The 15,798-nt window shown below is 41.8% G+C and overlaps 1 protein-coding gene across 2 annotated transcripts in view; it reads left to right on the forward strand.

Annotated features, from left to right (window-relative positions):
* The window catches only part of Cdc14b (cell division cycle 14B), a 93,835-nt gene that overhangs the window by 66,500 nt on the left and 11,537 nt on the right, over positions 1 to 15,798 (forward strand). For both annotated transcript variants that reach the window (XM_059262742.1, XM_059262743.1), the window contains exons 6-12: positions 787 to 853; positions 1,651 to 1,713; positions 6,282 to 6,369; positions 6,835 to 7,065; positions 11,753 to 11,891; positions 12,003 to 12,162; positions 12,868 to 12,965. In XM_059262742.1, the coding sequence (XP_059118725.1) occupies positions 787 to 853; positions 1,651 to 1,713; positions 6,282 to 6,369; positions 6,835 to 7,065; positions 11,753 to 11,891; positions 12,003 to 12,162; positions 12,868 to 12,965 (846 nt within the window). The remainder of the gene's footprint in view (positions 1 to 786; positions 854 to 1,650; positions 1,714 to 6,281; positions 6,370 to 6,834; positions 7,066 to 11,752; positions 11,892 to 12,002; positions 12,163 to 12,867; positions 12,966 to 15,798) is intronic.

Raw genomic sequence — 15,798 nt, forward strand, 5'->3', positions numbered from 1 at the left:
GCATCAAATTCTTTGCAAGGTTGAATCAGTGTGCCTTTACTGGGTTGAAGAGTTGTCAGTCACATTAGGAGGTTAGTGGTAGTAGCCAACGGTTACAATCAAAGTCCTTACACTGCTGCACTTTGAGAGTGCAGCTCTCTCCATTGACGAATGCGGCTGGTATGGTATTTGAGTGGCACCGTCTGTTGGCTAATTATGCACTTGTTCAGATGTGGAGTGGTTTTACGGAAGGTTTGGATGCTTTTGCTCTTGTGATTTTATTGGAATTTTGACCCTTAAGAATTAGAAAGGGAAGCCGGGCGGTGGTGGCGCACGCCTTTAATCCCAGCAATCGGGAGGCAGAGCCAGGAGGATCTCTGTGAGTTCGAGGCCAGCCTGGTCTCCAAAGCGAGTTCCAGGAAAGGCGCAAAGCTACACAAGAGAAACCCTGTCTCGAAAAACCAAAAAAAAAAAAAAAAAAAAAAAAAAGAATTAGAAAGGGGGCTGGAGTGTTGGCTCAATGGTTAAGAGCACTGGCTGCTCTCTAGAGGACCCCAGTTCAATTCCCAGCAACCACATGGCAGCTCACAACTGTCTGTAACTCCAGTTCCAGGGGATCTGACACCAATGTACACACAATAAAGTTAAATAAATAAATAAAAGAATTAGAAAACAGTTATCCAGTTAAATTTGAATATTTTAGTATAACTGTGCTGTAGAGATCATTGTACATTGAATTCTAGTCAGCTTTGTCTTGGGGTGAGTATGCTGTAGAGTGTTAACAGAATAACACTTTGGGAATTTCAGAGACGCTGCCTACGGAAGCTGCAGTTTCTATATTACACTCCTCGACTGTTTTCATGCAGTAAAGAAGGTGAGTGTCTGAAGAAGATAAGGTGTTGTTCTACACAGCTCTGTTAGAATTTCTTCAGAAGAGGTGTGTAAGGTCAGAAGTACTCCATTCCCAGTTAACATTAAAGTGACCCCAAACCAATAAACAGCCCATTCTGAATTTCTCATTGCTTCTGTGCATGAATGGGATAGAAAGGCACAGACAGGAGACCGGAGGCAGGCTGGGGTTGTCAGTCAGTTGGTTGAGAACTTGTTTAGCATGTGAGAGGCCAAGGGTTCAACCCCAGCATCACAAAAATAAGATACTAGTAAGAGAGTTAAGTAATTTGGTTCTAGATACAGTATTAGTTTTGAGTGTGTCTGATTTAAAAGAAAAAAAAAGTTGAATTCTTTTTTTCCTCCAAGTTTTGTTTATGTATATACAGTACAGTAACTGTAGGGCTGGGAATGTTACTCTAGCAGTGTCAGCTTAGCACATGCAGGTCCTAGTTCCCATCCTGTACCAACAATACAGTAACTTCCTTCCAGGCATTGGACTTCGAGTTCAGCAGGGTAATTTGGACAGTAATTAATTTGTTACAGAGTTTTATATAAATATAAGTGGGTCACAGTTGCTTTGTCGGACAGTTTTAGGGCTGAGGGTGTAGTATAGGGTCCCGGCAACAAATAGGTGAACAAAACTCCCACATCCTTAGAAAATGCTCAACATGAATACAGTAATACTTTCTAGGACATTTCCTGGTGCTTAGTAGAAAATTGGGTAGGAAACTGGCCTTATATTTACACCTTTGTTCTTAAAAGTTTTCTTTGGTATTTCAGGCAATGCAGTTCGGCTTCTTTAATTTCAATGCATTTAACCTCGTTGAATATGAACACTATGAGGTAAGTTCCAGGTTCCTCTTTTCAGTCTCCCTACTCCACACTTTACTGAGGTGTCATTGACCAACATTGTCTATATTAGTGTACAAAATAATGCTTTTAATTTATTTGTTGTTATTGTTACTGTTATTTATTGTGTGTGTGTATGATGTGTATCGGTGAGCTTGTGAGGTCAGAGGACATCTTAGCAGAATCAGTTTTCTCCTTTTACATCTATATAGGTTCTGGAGCTCAAACTCTGGCCATCAGGCTTGTGTGACAAGTGCTTGACTGTTAAGTTACCCTGCTGGCCCAAATAATGTTTTTTTGAATATGTGCTTGTGAAATGGTTCCCAGAGTCAAGCTCATTCACATGTTATCTCTGCAATATGTGTGCTGGGGACAAGTAAGATGCAGGAACAGCTGGGTGGTGGTGGCTGGTGGTGGTTGATGGTGGCACAACCTTTAATCCCAGCACTCAGGAGGCAGAGGCAGGTGGATCTCTGTGAGTTCTAGGACAGACAAAGCTACACAAAGAAACCCTGTCTCAAAAAAAAAAAAAAAAAAAGGAAAGAAATACAAAACAAACAAACAAAAAAGATGCAGGATTAGCCTGCAAACAAGATCCAGAACTTATTAGTGGAAATTTGTGTTATGACCAGAATTCTACTATTTGCCCACACATTTTCCCTCTCTTACCCTACCTAAAAGAATAAGAAGTTTTTGGGTTTTTTTTTTTTAATATTAAGTAATATATATAGCTAGGGAGATGCTTCATTAAGAAATAGAGTTTGAATGCCCAGAACCCACAGAAATACTTAGTGGGCATGGTGACCTGTCTGTGTATCAGCTCTTGGTTCAGCTGAGAGACCCTCCCTTAATCAAGGAAGACAACTGATGTCAGTCTTGGGCTTTCACATGCTTGTACCACACATTGTCACACATATATGCGCCCAACATACAAACATACACAGACATGCATGCAAATAAGGAAAAAAAAAAACAAAATGAAATTGAAGGGTAAGAAACATCACCTCTTTAACCCTTACCTTGGTTCTCCATTCATAATTCTTAGTGGTGGTTTCTGAGTTAATAAATGGTTCCTGTTCGGTGTTCGGTACAGCCTTTGCAATGCTTAAAGTTCTGTTTTTTGTTGTGGAATATTATTTTAAGGTGTGTTACATCTGTTTATGCTGTGGAACATTTGTTTAATGATGCTAAGATGTGTTGCATTCCTTTATATTGCATTTGTTTAACTCTGTGAAGCTGTGTTACTTTGACTGTGTAAAAATGGTCTAATAAAGAGCTGAATGGCAGGAGAAAGGATGGGCGGGGTTGACAGGCAGAGAGAATAAATAGGAGAAACCTGGGAGGATAAGAAGAAAGAAGAAGAGAACAAGGAGAGGAGGACGGTAGAGGCCAGCCTTCTAGCCACACAGCCAGCCACGGGTGAGAATAAGATATACAGAAGAAATGGAAAAAGTCCAGAGACAAAAAGTAGGTGGGATAATTTAAGATAAGAAACGCTGGCTAGAAACAATCCAAGCTAAGACCAGGCATTCATAAGTAAGATTAAGCCTCCGTGTGTGTATTTATTTGGGAGCTGGGTGGTGAGCCCTGTAAAAGATCAAAGAGCAAAACCAACTAACAACAGTTTTCAGTCTTGGTGACCTTCCTGTAGTGATGAGGATACAGGTTTGGAGTCCTCAGTGTGGGCACAGATTAGTTGCTGTGTCTAGTGTCTACCAAGGTATACTCAGCTGTTGTTACAGCCTGTTTGTATTGTCTGAACACTTCTGTTTGAAGTTATGAAAACTAAGTACAAATAGCTAGGCCTGGTAGCAAACACCTTTAATCCTAGCACTCAGGAGGCAGCAGTAGGTAGATCTCTGCAAGTTTGAGGCCAGCTGTCTACATAGTGAGTTTCAGGCCAACCAGGGCTACTATGTAAGTAACACCCTATCTAAAAACAAAGAGTCCCAAATGTTTTAAATAGAAGTGAACATTTTACTGGAATCTGCAGATTAAAAATCCAGGCGCTGAGCTGGGGAGATGATTCAGTAGATAAAATGCTTACTGTGCAACAACGAGAACCTGGTTTTAGATCCCAGCACCCAGGAAAAGAGACCAATGTGGCAGTAAACACCTATAATGCCAACAGTGGGGAGGCATAGAGAGCAGTGTCCCTGGGCTCACTGGTCAGCTATTTTAGCTGAAATCAGTAAGCTCCAGATTCAATGAGAAAACTTGTCTCAAAAAATAAGATGGAGAAGAAGTTGACCTTTGGCACATGCACACATGCATGCGGACACTCATGTGGGAATGTGGATTATTATTCCCTGACTGAATTCTCTGGCCCTGTCTGGCCTACCCTATCAGAAAAAGCAGATGGGGCAGGAGAATGTGTTCAGGCAGGCAAATTCACAGATATCCTCTTATATTTTTTTATCTTAAAGATTAAGAAAAACAGAAAATCTTTGACTCTAGGTGCCCTCCTCCGAACAGATGAGTAAGATACTGTTTTGAAGGCCCTTTGGAGGCAGGAAAGCTTATAGACTCTTGCCTTTGTGTCCTGTTGTAGTTATTTTGAGCGAACTTCCTCAAAAGGAGAGGAGGCTCTTCAGACAGCACTCCATGCATTCATATCCCAAGTCCACAGATAATTAGCTTTTGCTATCAATTTCTAAAGAACTTTTTATTTAGAAGTCTGAAGTATAATTGAAGTGTTTAGTTGATGATCTGGGCTGTTTTTGTGGCAAATATAAAGCATATCCTGAGATTCACTCGTGACAACTGTATCCTCCTTGTAATGCCAATCTGTTTCTAAAGTGTAGTCTCTTGCTACGCCCTTTGGTGACTATATAACTAAATTACATAAAACTAAATGTGTAAAATAAAATATACTTTCTTGGGGCTGGGGAGAGGGCTCAGTGGATAAAGTACTTGCTGTATAAGCTTGAGGGCCAGAGTTTGGATCCCTTGAAGCCACATCAAAGCCAGGCAGGTAGGCATACATGGCTGAGATCTGTAGTCCCAGCACTTAAAGAGACAGATGATCCCTGAGGGGTTGAGCCAGATCAGCCTAGTAGAGTCTGCAAGCTCTGACTTTAGCAAGAGACCGTGTTCCAATAAATGAAGTGGAAAGTGATTGAGCATCAGATGCCAGCGTTAGGCCTTCACACTTGTGAACATGTACACACAGATGTACACCATACACACTTAAAAAATACTTTTTCTGGGTATATAAAATACTGAAAATAGCAGTTGGCACATGAAGCACTGTGTGTTTCTATTACTGCAATTGTTAAGTGATTTTTCTCTTTTGGCACTGATTCTCTCCGTCACAGTCAATTGCCTTTTATTTCTTAAAAGTTTTGTTATGCGGGCATGGTGGCGCATGCTTGTAATCCCAGCTCTTGGAAAACAGTGGCAGACAGAGCTCTGTTGAGTTAAAGGGCATCCTTGTCTACATAGCATGCTAGTTCAGACAAGCCAGGGTTACATAGTGAGACCCTGCCTAAAAAAAAAGCCAAGTGGACAGCACCTGCAGAGCGACAACAAAGGCCATCCTCTGTCCTACACACACACACACACACACACACACACACACACACACACACACACACACGACGTAAAGTGTGCTTCGTTGTTTCCCTCCTGTTAAATAGAAGCAGTGGGGACAGTGTTTCTATCCAACACTTTTCCTGTTTTTACTCTCGGAGTCAAAATTGTTTACATCAGAAGTTACTTTGTCTGTTTAGGATACTGGGTGGGGGACCTTCTAGAGTCCTCACACACACTACAAAAGCTTGCTCTCTCTCTCTTCTCCTTCCTTGTCCGTTCGTTTGTTCGTTCGTTCGTTCGTTTGTTTGTTTATTTATTTATGGTTTTTTGGGGCAGGGTTTCTCTGTGTAACAGCTCTGGCTGTCCTGGAACTCACTGTGAGGACCAGGCTGGTCTTAAACTCACAGAGATCTGCCTGCCTCTGCCTCCCAAGTGCTAGAATTAAAGGCATGCGCCACCGCCGCCTGGTGAGTTTGCTTTCTTAATAGGAATTAATTTCCTGTAATAAGAATTTATTCAAATAACCAGGTAATTGAAATATAATAATTGAGTACAGAGTATTGGGTACAGAGTATGTTTTCTAGGCTGATGACCTAAGCAAAGAAACACTTTTATTTATTTATTTATTTATTTATTTATTTATTTAGTTAGTTAGTTAGTTAGTTAGTTAGTTAGTTAGTTAGTTTTTCGAGACAGGGTTTCTCTATGTAGCTTTGCGCCTTTCCTGGAACTCACTCTGTAGCCTGGCTGTCCTCGAACTCACAGAGATCCGCCTGCCTCTGCCTCCCGAGTGCTGGGATTAAAGGCGTGCGCCGTCCAGCAAAACACTTTTAAAACAAGGTGATTGACAATAGGAAGGTTAGCAATCCCTTGGGAATACCCAAAGCAGGGCAAATAGATACCTGTTTTGTGCTCATTAGTAAACAGCTGACATGCTAAAGCCGGTGGCTTTGAACTCCGAGAGTATTGAGAAGGGAGGTGGAAAGAGGTGTGGTTCAGAGGTTAATTGTGCTGGTTTTCATTGGCAGAAAGCAGAAAATGGAGATTTCAACTGGATAATACCAGAGCGGTTTCTTGCCTTCTGTGGACCTCATTCAAGATCCAGGCTTGAAAGTGGTATGCAAAACTATGGAACTATTATAGCCTTGTCTTTTTCCTTTTGAACTAGAATGACAAGCTGGGTACAGTAGTGTGAGTCTGAGTGAGGCAGGAGGATACTTCAAGTCCTGAGTTCTGGTGTGCTGTATGGTTGGGTGTCTGTGATAGGCTCAGCCTTGCTATGGTCACCTCCTGGGAGTGGGGCTCCTGAGTTACCTACGGAGGGGTGACCCAGCCCAGGTTAGAAAGATACCAAAGAATTCAGATAAGCTTGACTCAGTCTTTATGATTTAAGCACTCTTGGTTATTTGAGCATGTTGTTTTGCCTGGGTGTTAACTTTTTAAACTTTTGTTTTTTACAGTTATAATCAAATTGGTATTCAGTCCCCAATCCAGACACTGTTTCCACCCACTTTCAGGTGAAATTATTTTCCATTATTTTCTTCCTGCATTTTACAAGATGTGGTACATTTCTTTATGTAGGTTACCACCAACATTCTCCTGAGACTTACATTCCATACTTTAAGAATCACAATGTAACTACCATTATTCGTCTGAATAAAAGGATGTATGATGCTAAGCGCTTTACGGATGCTGGTTTCGATCACCATGATCTTTTCTTTCCGGATGGCAGCACCCCTGCTGAGGCAATTGTCCAAGAATTCCTGGAAATTTGTGAAAATGTTGAGGGTGCCATTGCAGTGCATTGCAAAGGTAAGCGGCTAGGTTCAGTTAAAGGCAGTGCACATGTATGAGTGTATGTGTAGATATGTGTTGTTAAAGGGCAGTGCACATGTATGAGTGTATGTGTAGATATGTGTTGTATCTGTTTATGTTACATGGAAAGACACATAACACTGTATTTTTGAAAGAATGATATAAAGTTTTTCTATGGCATTATTGTGTGTGTGTGTGTGTGTGTGTGTGTGTGTGTGTGTGTTTGTGAGAAGAAAATTTGTGAGAGTCTTACCATGTAGTTCCTGGGGATGGAACGCACGTCATCAGACTTGGCAGCAAGTGCTTTTCCCAGTTGACCGATCTCAGTGACCAGAAAGAATGATTTTAAAACCCTAAAATCATATGAAAAGCATAGTAAATTATTTTCATGAGGAAGCCTAGAAAGGCTATTGCATTGAAATGGGTGTATTTATTCAAATGTCTGTCATGTGCCTATGTGGTAAGTCTTTTGGTTGTCAATGATAGAGCAAGGTCTTACTGCAGCTTGCTGTATGGAGAATAAGATCTGACAAGATGTATTTCAGCAGCTGTAACAGTTTCTGATATTAAATGTTCCATGAATGACTAAGTGATGCATATATGAATATAGTAGAGTTTATTTAACTTTAATGTGAACTAGTCTAGTTAATTAAAGGGATATAATCACTAAGAAAAATTCAGTAGTAAGATAAAGAAAAAAATTAATTTCTAGAGTTAGGGATGTAGCTATAATCACAACATTCAAATGTTCATTTTGCAGTGGAAGATGATAAGGCATACCAAAAAGTAAAGTGGGAGGGGAGCCAGGAGAGTATAAAAAAAATCCACAAAAGACTATCCTTGAGCCGGGCAGTGGTGGCGCATGCCTTTAATCCCAGCACTTGGGAGGCAGAGGCAGGCAGATCTCAGTGAGTTCGAGGTCAACCTGGTTTACAAAGAGAGTTCCAGGATAGCCAGGACTGTTAGACAGAGAAACTCTGTCTGAGGGGAGACAGGATGGACACAGACTATCCTTGACAAGGATCAGATAGATTTAAAATAGCTACCTCAACTGTGTTCATGGTGGAAAAAAAAGGGGGGCGGGGAAATGTATGAGCAAAATCCAAGTATCAGTAGAAGACAAAAACCATAAAAAGTGAACCCGAAAAGCAATTCTGGAAATAAATTTAAAAACTTATTGGCAGGGTTCCAAAGCAGACTTGCTCAGGCAGAAGGAATAAACAGTGACTGTAAAGAGCAGAGCCATTAAAAAGTCACCAGGTCTGAAGAATAAGGAAAAAGGAGTCAGGAAGAGAAAGGAGCAAAATCTGGCAGAAGCCCGGCAGACCAGATATGCCTGGTGGAGAAAGGAGGTAAACTGTTTTCCTGGAAGATTTTCCCACTTTGATGAAAGACACGATTGTAACATTCTCCAAACTCAGCAAACTCCAAACAAAACAAACTCAGAAACTCACATGAAGATATTTTATAATGAGACTGTCTAAAGACAGAGATACTGGAAGAATCAAGAGAGGAAACACTCTAATTACCAGATCTTTCATCAGAAACCGTGGAGGCCAGAGGCAGTGAATTGATAATAATTCAATTATTGAAGGAAAAACCCTACATTAAGTCTTCAAAACTCTCTCAAAAATGAGGAGAAATTAACTACCCTCAGATGGTCACGTGCTGGGGGAGTTGTTACAACTTGACCTGTGCTCTGTTAGGTGAAGTGGAAGGACCCCAGACAGTGGCTCAAAGCCTTATGAAGAAGCAAGTATTTCTGGTAGAGGTAAATATGCACACAGACAGGTTAAAGACTAGTAATAGCTTTTTAAGTATTGTTGCTATTGCAATATAAATACTGTGACATAAAATAGGAAACCAGTAAGAAATCAACAAAATCCAGGATTGGTTCTTCACAAAATCTAACAGAAATCACAAACCTTTTTTTACATTGATGAAGATAAAAGAGAAAATTATTACAAATTATTACAATGAGAAGTGACAGTGGAGACAATAATGGAAAGTCTGTGGAAATGATAAGAGGACCTGAACTTGGATCCACATGTAGAAAGTTAGGCATGGCTGTATGTACCTGTAACCTCTGCATTGGGGAGTGGGGGCGGAGGGGGCGCGGCTGTTGGGGCAGACAGGAAGATTGCCGGGCTTAGTGGCCTGTCAGCCTAGCTGAAACCAGCAATCTCTAGGTTCATTGAGAGACCCTGTCTCAAGGGGATAAGGTAGAGAGTGATAAAGCTGGACACCTGTGGACAACCAGTAAGAGACTGCAGTGAACAGTTGCAGAACAAAAAGTTGGATAGTGGAAATGAAGTGGAAAATTCCTGGAAACACAAAACCTACCAATGCAGAGTCACTGTGAAATGTAGAAGGTGGGTTTAAAGTTCAAAACACTGAGAAGGTAGAATTGAAGTGAAGTTCCTGATGAAGGAAAACACTGGACCAGATCATCACCCATGACTAACATCTCAGAGACTTACTCAAAACTTAAGAGAACAAACACCTCATAAGCTGTATGAGGCCAGGATTCCCTTGCTACCAAACCAAACCAAAGCAAAGAAGCCGTCAGCGTCGAAAGCATGATTAACAAAGTGTTTACCAGCTGAATTCAGTAGCACAGTAAATGGATTCTAGGAAGCTTTGCAAACGTGACGCCCTGGGTTTGGTTGCAGCACTGTGTAACCCGAGTGCCATGTGTACACCTGCAGTCCTAGCGCTGGGTTGTGGACGCAGGAGGATCAGAATTCAGGATTACCCTCAGTCATCAGTGAGTTTGATGCCAGTCTGGGGTACAGGAGACCTGTCTGAGATAATACAATATAGTAAAATATTATTCACTCTCTGAAGCATTTGCCCTGGAGTTACAGAAGTAATACAACATAGAAAAGTCAGTGTGAATCTCCTTGGTAACGGTGAAGTCCAAAAGCCACATCGTCTCTGCTAATATAGGAATAGCATTTGGCAGAATTTGGCATCTCCCTTTTGTGATAAAACCACTGAGAACAAAGTAGGGCTGGAAGGGAACTATCACCACATAATAGAAACCATGTATAAAATGCCCACAGCCACTGACACACTGTGGGTGGCAGGAGACTGAAACTGTTCACTGCTTACTCTTGTCCGGGGTGATTTTTCCTAGCAGCTGCCTCAGTCCTTTCCCATACATTTCCAGTTCCAAAGCCACTGCCACAGTTTTACGTGTTTGCTTCAGCGGCACCCCTTTTCTAAGTTATGTGCATCAAGGAGGGTCCTCTAGCAGTCGAAAGTAATAGCATGTTTATGTATAGAATGGTTTATTAAAAGAAACTGTGGAGTCAGTGAGTCCATCATCTGTACTATGAACTGCCTGCCTAGAGGCATAAAGGCAGACCTGCTTTTGGATGGAAAGCTAGTCTTTTTTTTCTGTGCAGACTTTGAATGGATTGGGAGAGGACTGCCCACATTATGGAAAGCAGTGTGCTTACTAAAAATGGCACCAGTTGAAATGCTGATCTTAACCAAAAATTCCTTCCAAGTTGACACAACATATTAACCATCATAGGAGTTAATTATAATGTTCTCTATAAGAGGAGAAAAGAGGGCTTAGGAGATGATTCATCATCTAAACTGCTTGTCACGCCAACTGTGAGACTGGAGTTCAGATCTCTAGAAGACACATAAATTCTAGGTGGTCATGTAGCCCATCGATAGTTACAGGGAAGGAAGAAACAGGATTTCCAGACCAGATTAGCTAGCCAAACCAGCCATGTGGGTGAGATCTGTCAGGTTCAATTCAGAAACCTGGAGAGCAGTTAAGGAACACTCTTAGACTTCTGCTTAGGGCTTCTTCGTGCTCCCTCAAATACAACCGTGTGTACACACTCACATGCACACCACATACAGAGACACATACAAAACAGAAGGAAGAGTGCTTGTCTAACATGTCCCCAGCACTCCTCCCCTAAAGCAGAGCGTGAACAGGTTCAGACAGACGTTGAGTAGGAAATACTGTTGGATTTGATAGCAAATGTAAGGCTTGGGCAGAAAACACTTTAAAACTTTTTATTTTTATTTTTATTTTTTGGTTTTTTGAGACAGGGTTTCTCCGTGTAGTTTTGTTTCCTGTCCTAGATCTTGCTCTGTAGACCAGGCTGGCCTCGAACTCACAGAGATCTGCCTGCCTCCCGAGTGTTGGGATTAAAGGCATGCACTACTGCCGCCTTGCTAAAAATTACTTTTATTTATGTGCATGTGTGGTGTGTGAGCCAGAGGATGTCTGATCTCCTATAGTAATGGAGTTACAGGCAGTTATGAGCCACCTGATAGTGGGTGCTGGAACTGAACCTGGGTCCTCTGTAAGAGCAATAAGTGCTCTTAACTGTTAAGTCTCCTCTCCAGCTCCAAACACCACATTTCTTAAGAATCCCTGTTCAGAAAATGATTTTCAGTCTTTGGCTTCACATCGAATCCTCAGGGAATTTTAGAAGGATTGAGTCTCTGCTCCTGGGCTGCATCCCACTTAGGTCTTGAGGGCTCACCCTCGTGCTGGCCTTCTTACACCTCTTCAGATGGACTGACGTAGAGAACTTCTGCAGAGGGAACCAAAGCCCTGGGAAGGCTTTAATTTTTTTGTTTTTTCTTCCTCTTGTTCAGAAAAGTCTGGAGAATGTACAACCAGGTTTCATTGATTGGTTTGTTTTTCTAGCTGGCCTTGGTCGAACAGGTACTCTGATAGGCTGCTATCTCATGAAGCATTATAGGATGACGGCAGCCGAGAGCATTGCCTGGCTTAGAATCTGCAGACCCGGTTCAGTGATTGGGCCCCAGCAGCAGTTTCTGGTCATGTAAGTACACTGGAAGCTTGTCTCCTGTAACGACAGGAGTGTGGGGTAGAGATAGGGGAAGAGGGGTGTCCTTATGGAAAGCTGTGTTTTGATGTTGCTTAAACATTCTAGGAAACAGTCAAGCCTCTGGCTGGAAGGCGAATATTTCCGTCAAAAGTTGAGAGGGCAGGAGAATGGACCCCTCAGTGCAGCCTTCTCCCAACAACTCTCAGATGTTGATGACATTTCAATAGATGGGCTTGAGAATCAAGACAAGCAAGAGCCTGATCCGGTAATGGAACCGTCCCGATCACGCTGTTGTTATTGCTGTAAATGCTGTTGAGATCCTTGTAGGGCATGGATAAAATTATAGGTAAAGATAATAAAGTGGTTTTGAAGGGGCTATCACCACACAGTTGTGTTTAGATACAATCCTCTCTAAAAATGTTTGACTGAAAAGAAAGTTGTGTGCTTGTAAAATGTTCACTTCCTAAACACAGATGGAAATTAGCAGTAGGGAGTAGGCTCTTCACACGGATCTTTCTACTCCTCTGCACCACTGCCCCATCCTCATCTCAGCCTCTTTAGTAGTTCAAATGGAGAACTTCCAAAGAACCACAGTTTGAGCTGGCAGCAATACTAGGTTAAGGGGTAATGAATGGATGTTCAAACTTTTATAAGTTCTAAAACCAAAAGCCCATTAGGGATCTTTACGCTTTTATAAAGAGCGCTTTGGGTCCGGTGATTGAAAATCTGCTTTGATTGTCTTGAAATGTAGCTGGTAGTTTGATTTTTGAAAACTATTGTAGCATTCAGAAGAAACTTTTAAGAGTGTGTGTGTGTGTGTGTGTGTGCGCGCGCGCGCACGCGCGCACGCGCGCGTGTACATGCATGCCTGTATGTGTCTAGATAAATAGCCACTTCACTTCAGTTGCAACCTAAGTTAATAGCTCAGTGTTTTCTTTTTTTCTGTTAATTGTTCTTTTAACTTGTACAGTATAGTGATGACGACGAAATCAGTGGAGTGACACAAGGAGATAGACTTCGGACCTTGAAAAGTCGGAGACAGTCAAAAGCCAACACTATCCCCCTCACGTGAGTGATTTCCTTCACTGTGGTCACACTTGTCTATTTTGTGTGGGTCCCTTATGGACATTTTTCCTGAATACTTTTCTCCCTAGCTGCACACCTATTACTTTGCAGTGATCACTTGTGTGTGATTTAAAATCTAGAGGTGCTCAGCTGTTCATTTCTCTCTGTGTTCTCCTGTAACCTCGGGAGCCATGATTGGTAGGAAAGCAGTATTAGGAAAGCTTTTGTCAGTCAGCTTGACACCCTCAAGAGAGTAACCATGGATGTCAAGACCAGGATAACAGAGTTGGCCATAGTTATTAAGCTGGTTACATGTCTATCATCAGTCTGCACACAGTAGAATTGAGTCAATTGTCAAATGATGTCTTAAAATCATTATATCATCTCAGGATAATGATAAACTTATACCCAAATTATGTTTATATATATATTGGTCTGAAGAACTGAGTTTTAATTGTAGACAAAGAGCACAATAAGAAGTTTCATAGTAGGTGTCTTTATCCCCACATGAACTTCTTAAGCACTTATCTTAATTTGATCCAACTACAGAGAACGTCCACGATTGGTGTACAAATACTGGAACTCAAACTATGTGGCCTCCTGGCAGCCCTCCTAGCTGAGCTTTTGCGTCATGTGGGAGCTTACCTTATAATGCAGCTTCTTGTTGGACCTGGGGTGGGATCGAAATTCTTTTTTTTTTTTTTTTTTGGTTTTTTTGAGACAGGGTTTCTCTGTGTAGCTTTGCGCCTTTCCTGGAACTCACTTGGTAGTCCAGGCTGGCCTCGAACTCACAGAGATCCACCTGGCTCTGCCTCCCGAGTGCTGGGATTAAAGGCGTGTGCCACCACTGCCCGGCCGAAATTCTTATTTCTAGCAAGCCTCTTTGCCTGCCCTTTGCTCCTGGCAGAGTGGGAGGTGGGGCACGACGCCCTTTGAATTGCAAGTTCTAGGAAGGTGATGCTTTTGTGGGTTACACATACTTTTTATGTTAAGACTGTCCATTGCCAATTTATTTCTTAATAGGTTGTTTTACCCTACATTCAGAAGCCAGGTTAGAAGTTAGGAGATACAAATTCTGTTTGGTCAAAAGTTCTTGTTAATCAGCTAGAGAGACGAAAGTGCTTGCTGCTCTTACAAAGGCCCCGAGTTTGGCTCCCAGCACCCAGATCAAGCAACACACAGTCACCTGTAACTCTACTCCAGGTGTCTGCTCTCTGCAGGTGCCCATGCACACCATACACAAATAAAAAGATGTGTGTGTGTGTGTGTGTGTGTGTGTGTGTGTGTGTGTGTACACCTGTTCTCGTTAAATAGAACTTTCAGGAAATTTCACCTTCTCCACTCTATTTAGAAATATGTTTTCTGGAACTCAAATTATTTAGTGATAATTCTTTCTTAGGGAAGCTGAGATTATGCAATTGATAGCCTTGGGTACATGGTAATAGAAAAGCAAATGAAGACTAAAATTTAAAGACCCTTGGAACTGGCAGATGATTTCAGATGTTCCACACTCAGCAGAGTTTGTGAGGCTGTCTGAGCTAAAATTCTGCTGCTCTCAGTAATGGCTGAATGAAAGCAGCTAGAGGGTTTGGGTAGAGCTCGGTGGGAGAGTGCTTGCAGGGGGCTGGGATTTAATTCTCTTCACCGCTGGAAAAGGAAGGAAGGAAAGAAGCAAGGAGAGTGAGGGAGCTGGAAAAGACGAGGTGAAAGGACTCATTTTTTTAGTTAGTATACTTCCCCGACCAGTGTGAAAAAAGGAACAAAGAATGGTGAGTGCTGAAGCACTCTCGAGTGAACTGGATCTCACTGAGCACCCTCAAATTGCCCTCTTCTCCATATGGATAGCAAACTTCTAGGCTCAAATTTTCCTAATCTGCCATTTAGTGGTTAGAAAACTCTGGAGTCTTTTGCGGGGAGCATGGTAAATCCACTTCCTTCCATTCCTACCTCCCCACTTGACTCATGTATTGCTGTTGGTAAATTATTTGCCTCCATATTGGTACTTGGACATAGGTAGGAAAATACTCAAAGAACCAGATGAGAAATGTCCTAGAGAATCCTAGGAGGAGGTTACAGTTAGATATTAAATGTCTCTCCTAGTGATTGGTTTTTCTTTAGGAAATTCCAGTATTGTAGAGAAGTTTGTTTTATTAGAAGTTGTACAGTTGTCCTTTCATTGGAGAGACTGCCCCATGCTGACTTCCGTGAGGTTGGTAGCTCATTAGCACCATGGCACCTACCTGACCTTTAGGACTGGATGGCAAGTGTATTTTCCATGTTAAAATTGACTTGCTGGCTTGTTAGTAACTAATTCTGTTTGTATTAGTTACTTTTCCTGTTGCTGTGGTTAAAGTACTGGAGGAGGGTGGGTGTTATTTAGGCTCACAGTATAATTCATCATGGTGGAAAAGTCAGGCAGCAGGAAACTGAGGAGGTACCTGGTCACACCTCATCTGATGCGTGCATGCGCTCAGACCACTTTCTCCTTTTTGGGATGGTGCCACTCAAGGTGGGTTTTCCCATCTCAGTTAGTCTGATCTAGGATAACCCCTCACAGACATGGCTTGTATCTTGTATAATCTATATTCTGTCAAGTTGACAGTATTGACACCAGATTGCCCATCACTCTGTGTGCCACGAACTATGTGTGTTAGATCTGCAGGAAAGAATGCATGGAGGGTAGGGTTGTAGTTGTGTCCTACATGGTCATCAGATAGAAACATACAGTTACTTTAGAAAAATCACTTAAATCTAACAGTGCAAAAAAGACAAGTGAGCATTTCAACAAAGAAAAATAACTCTTAGGCTTTGAGTTTTAACAGAGGAACAAATGAAA

Source organism: Peromyscus eremicus, chromosome 5 (assembly GCF_949786415.1).
Source record: "Peromyscus eremicus chromosome 5, PerEre_H2_v1, whole genome shotgun sequence".
Lineage (NCBI taxonomy): Eukaryota > Metazoa > Chordata > Mammalia > Rodentia > Cricetidae > Peromyscus > Peromyscus eremicus.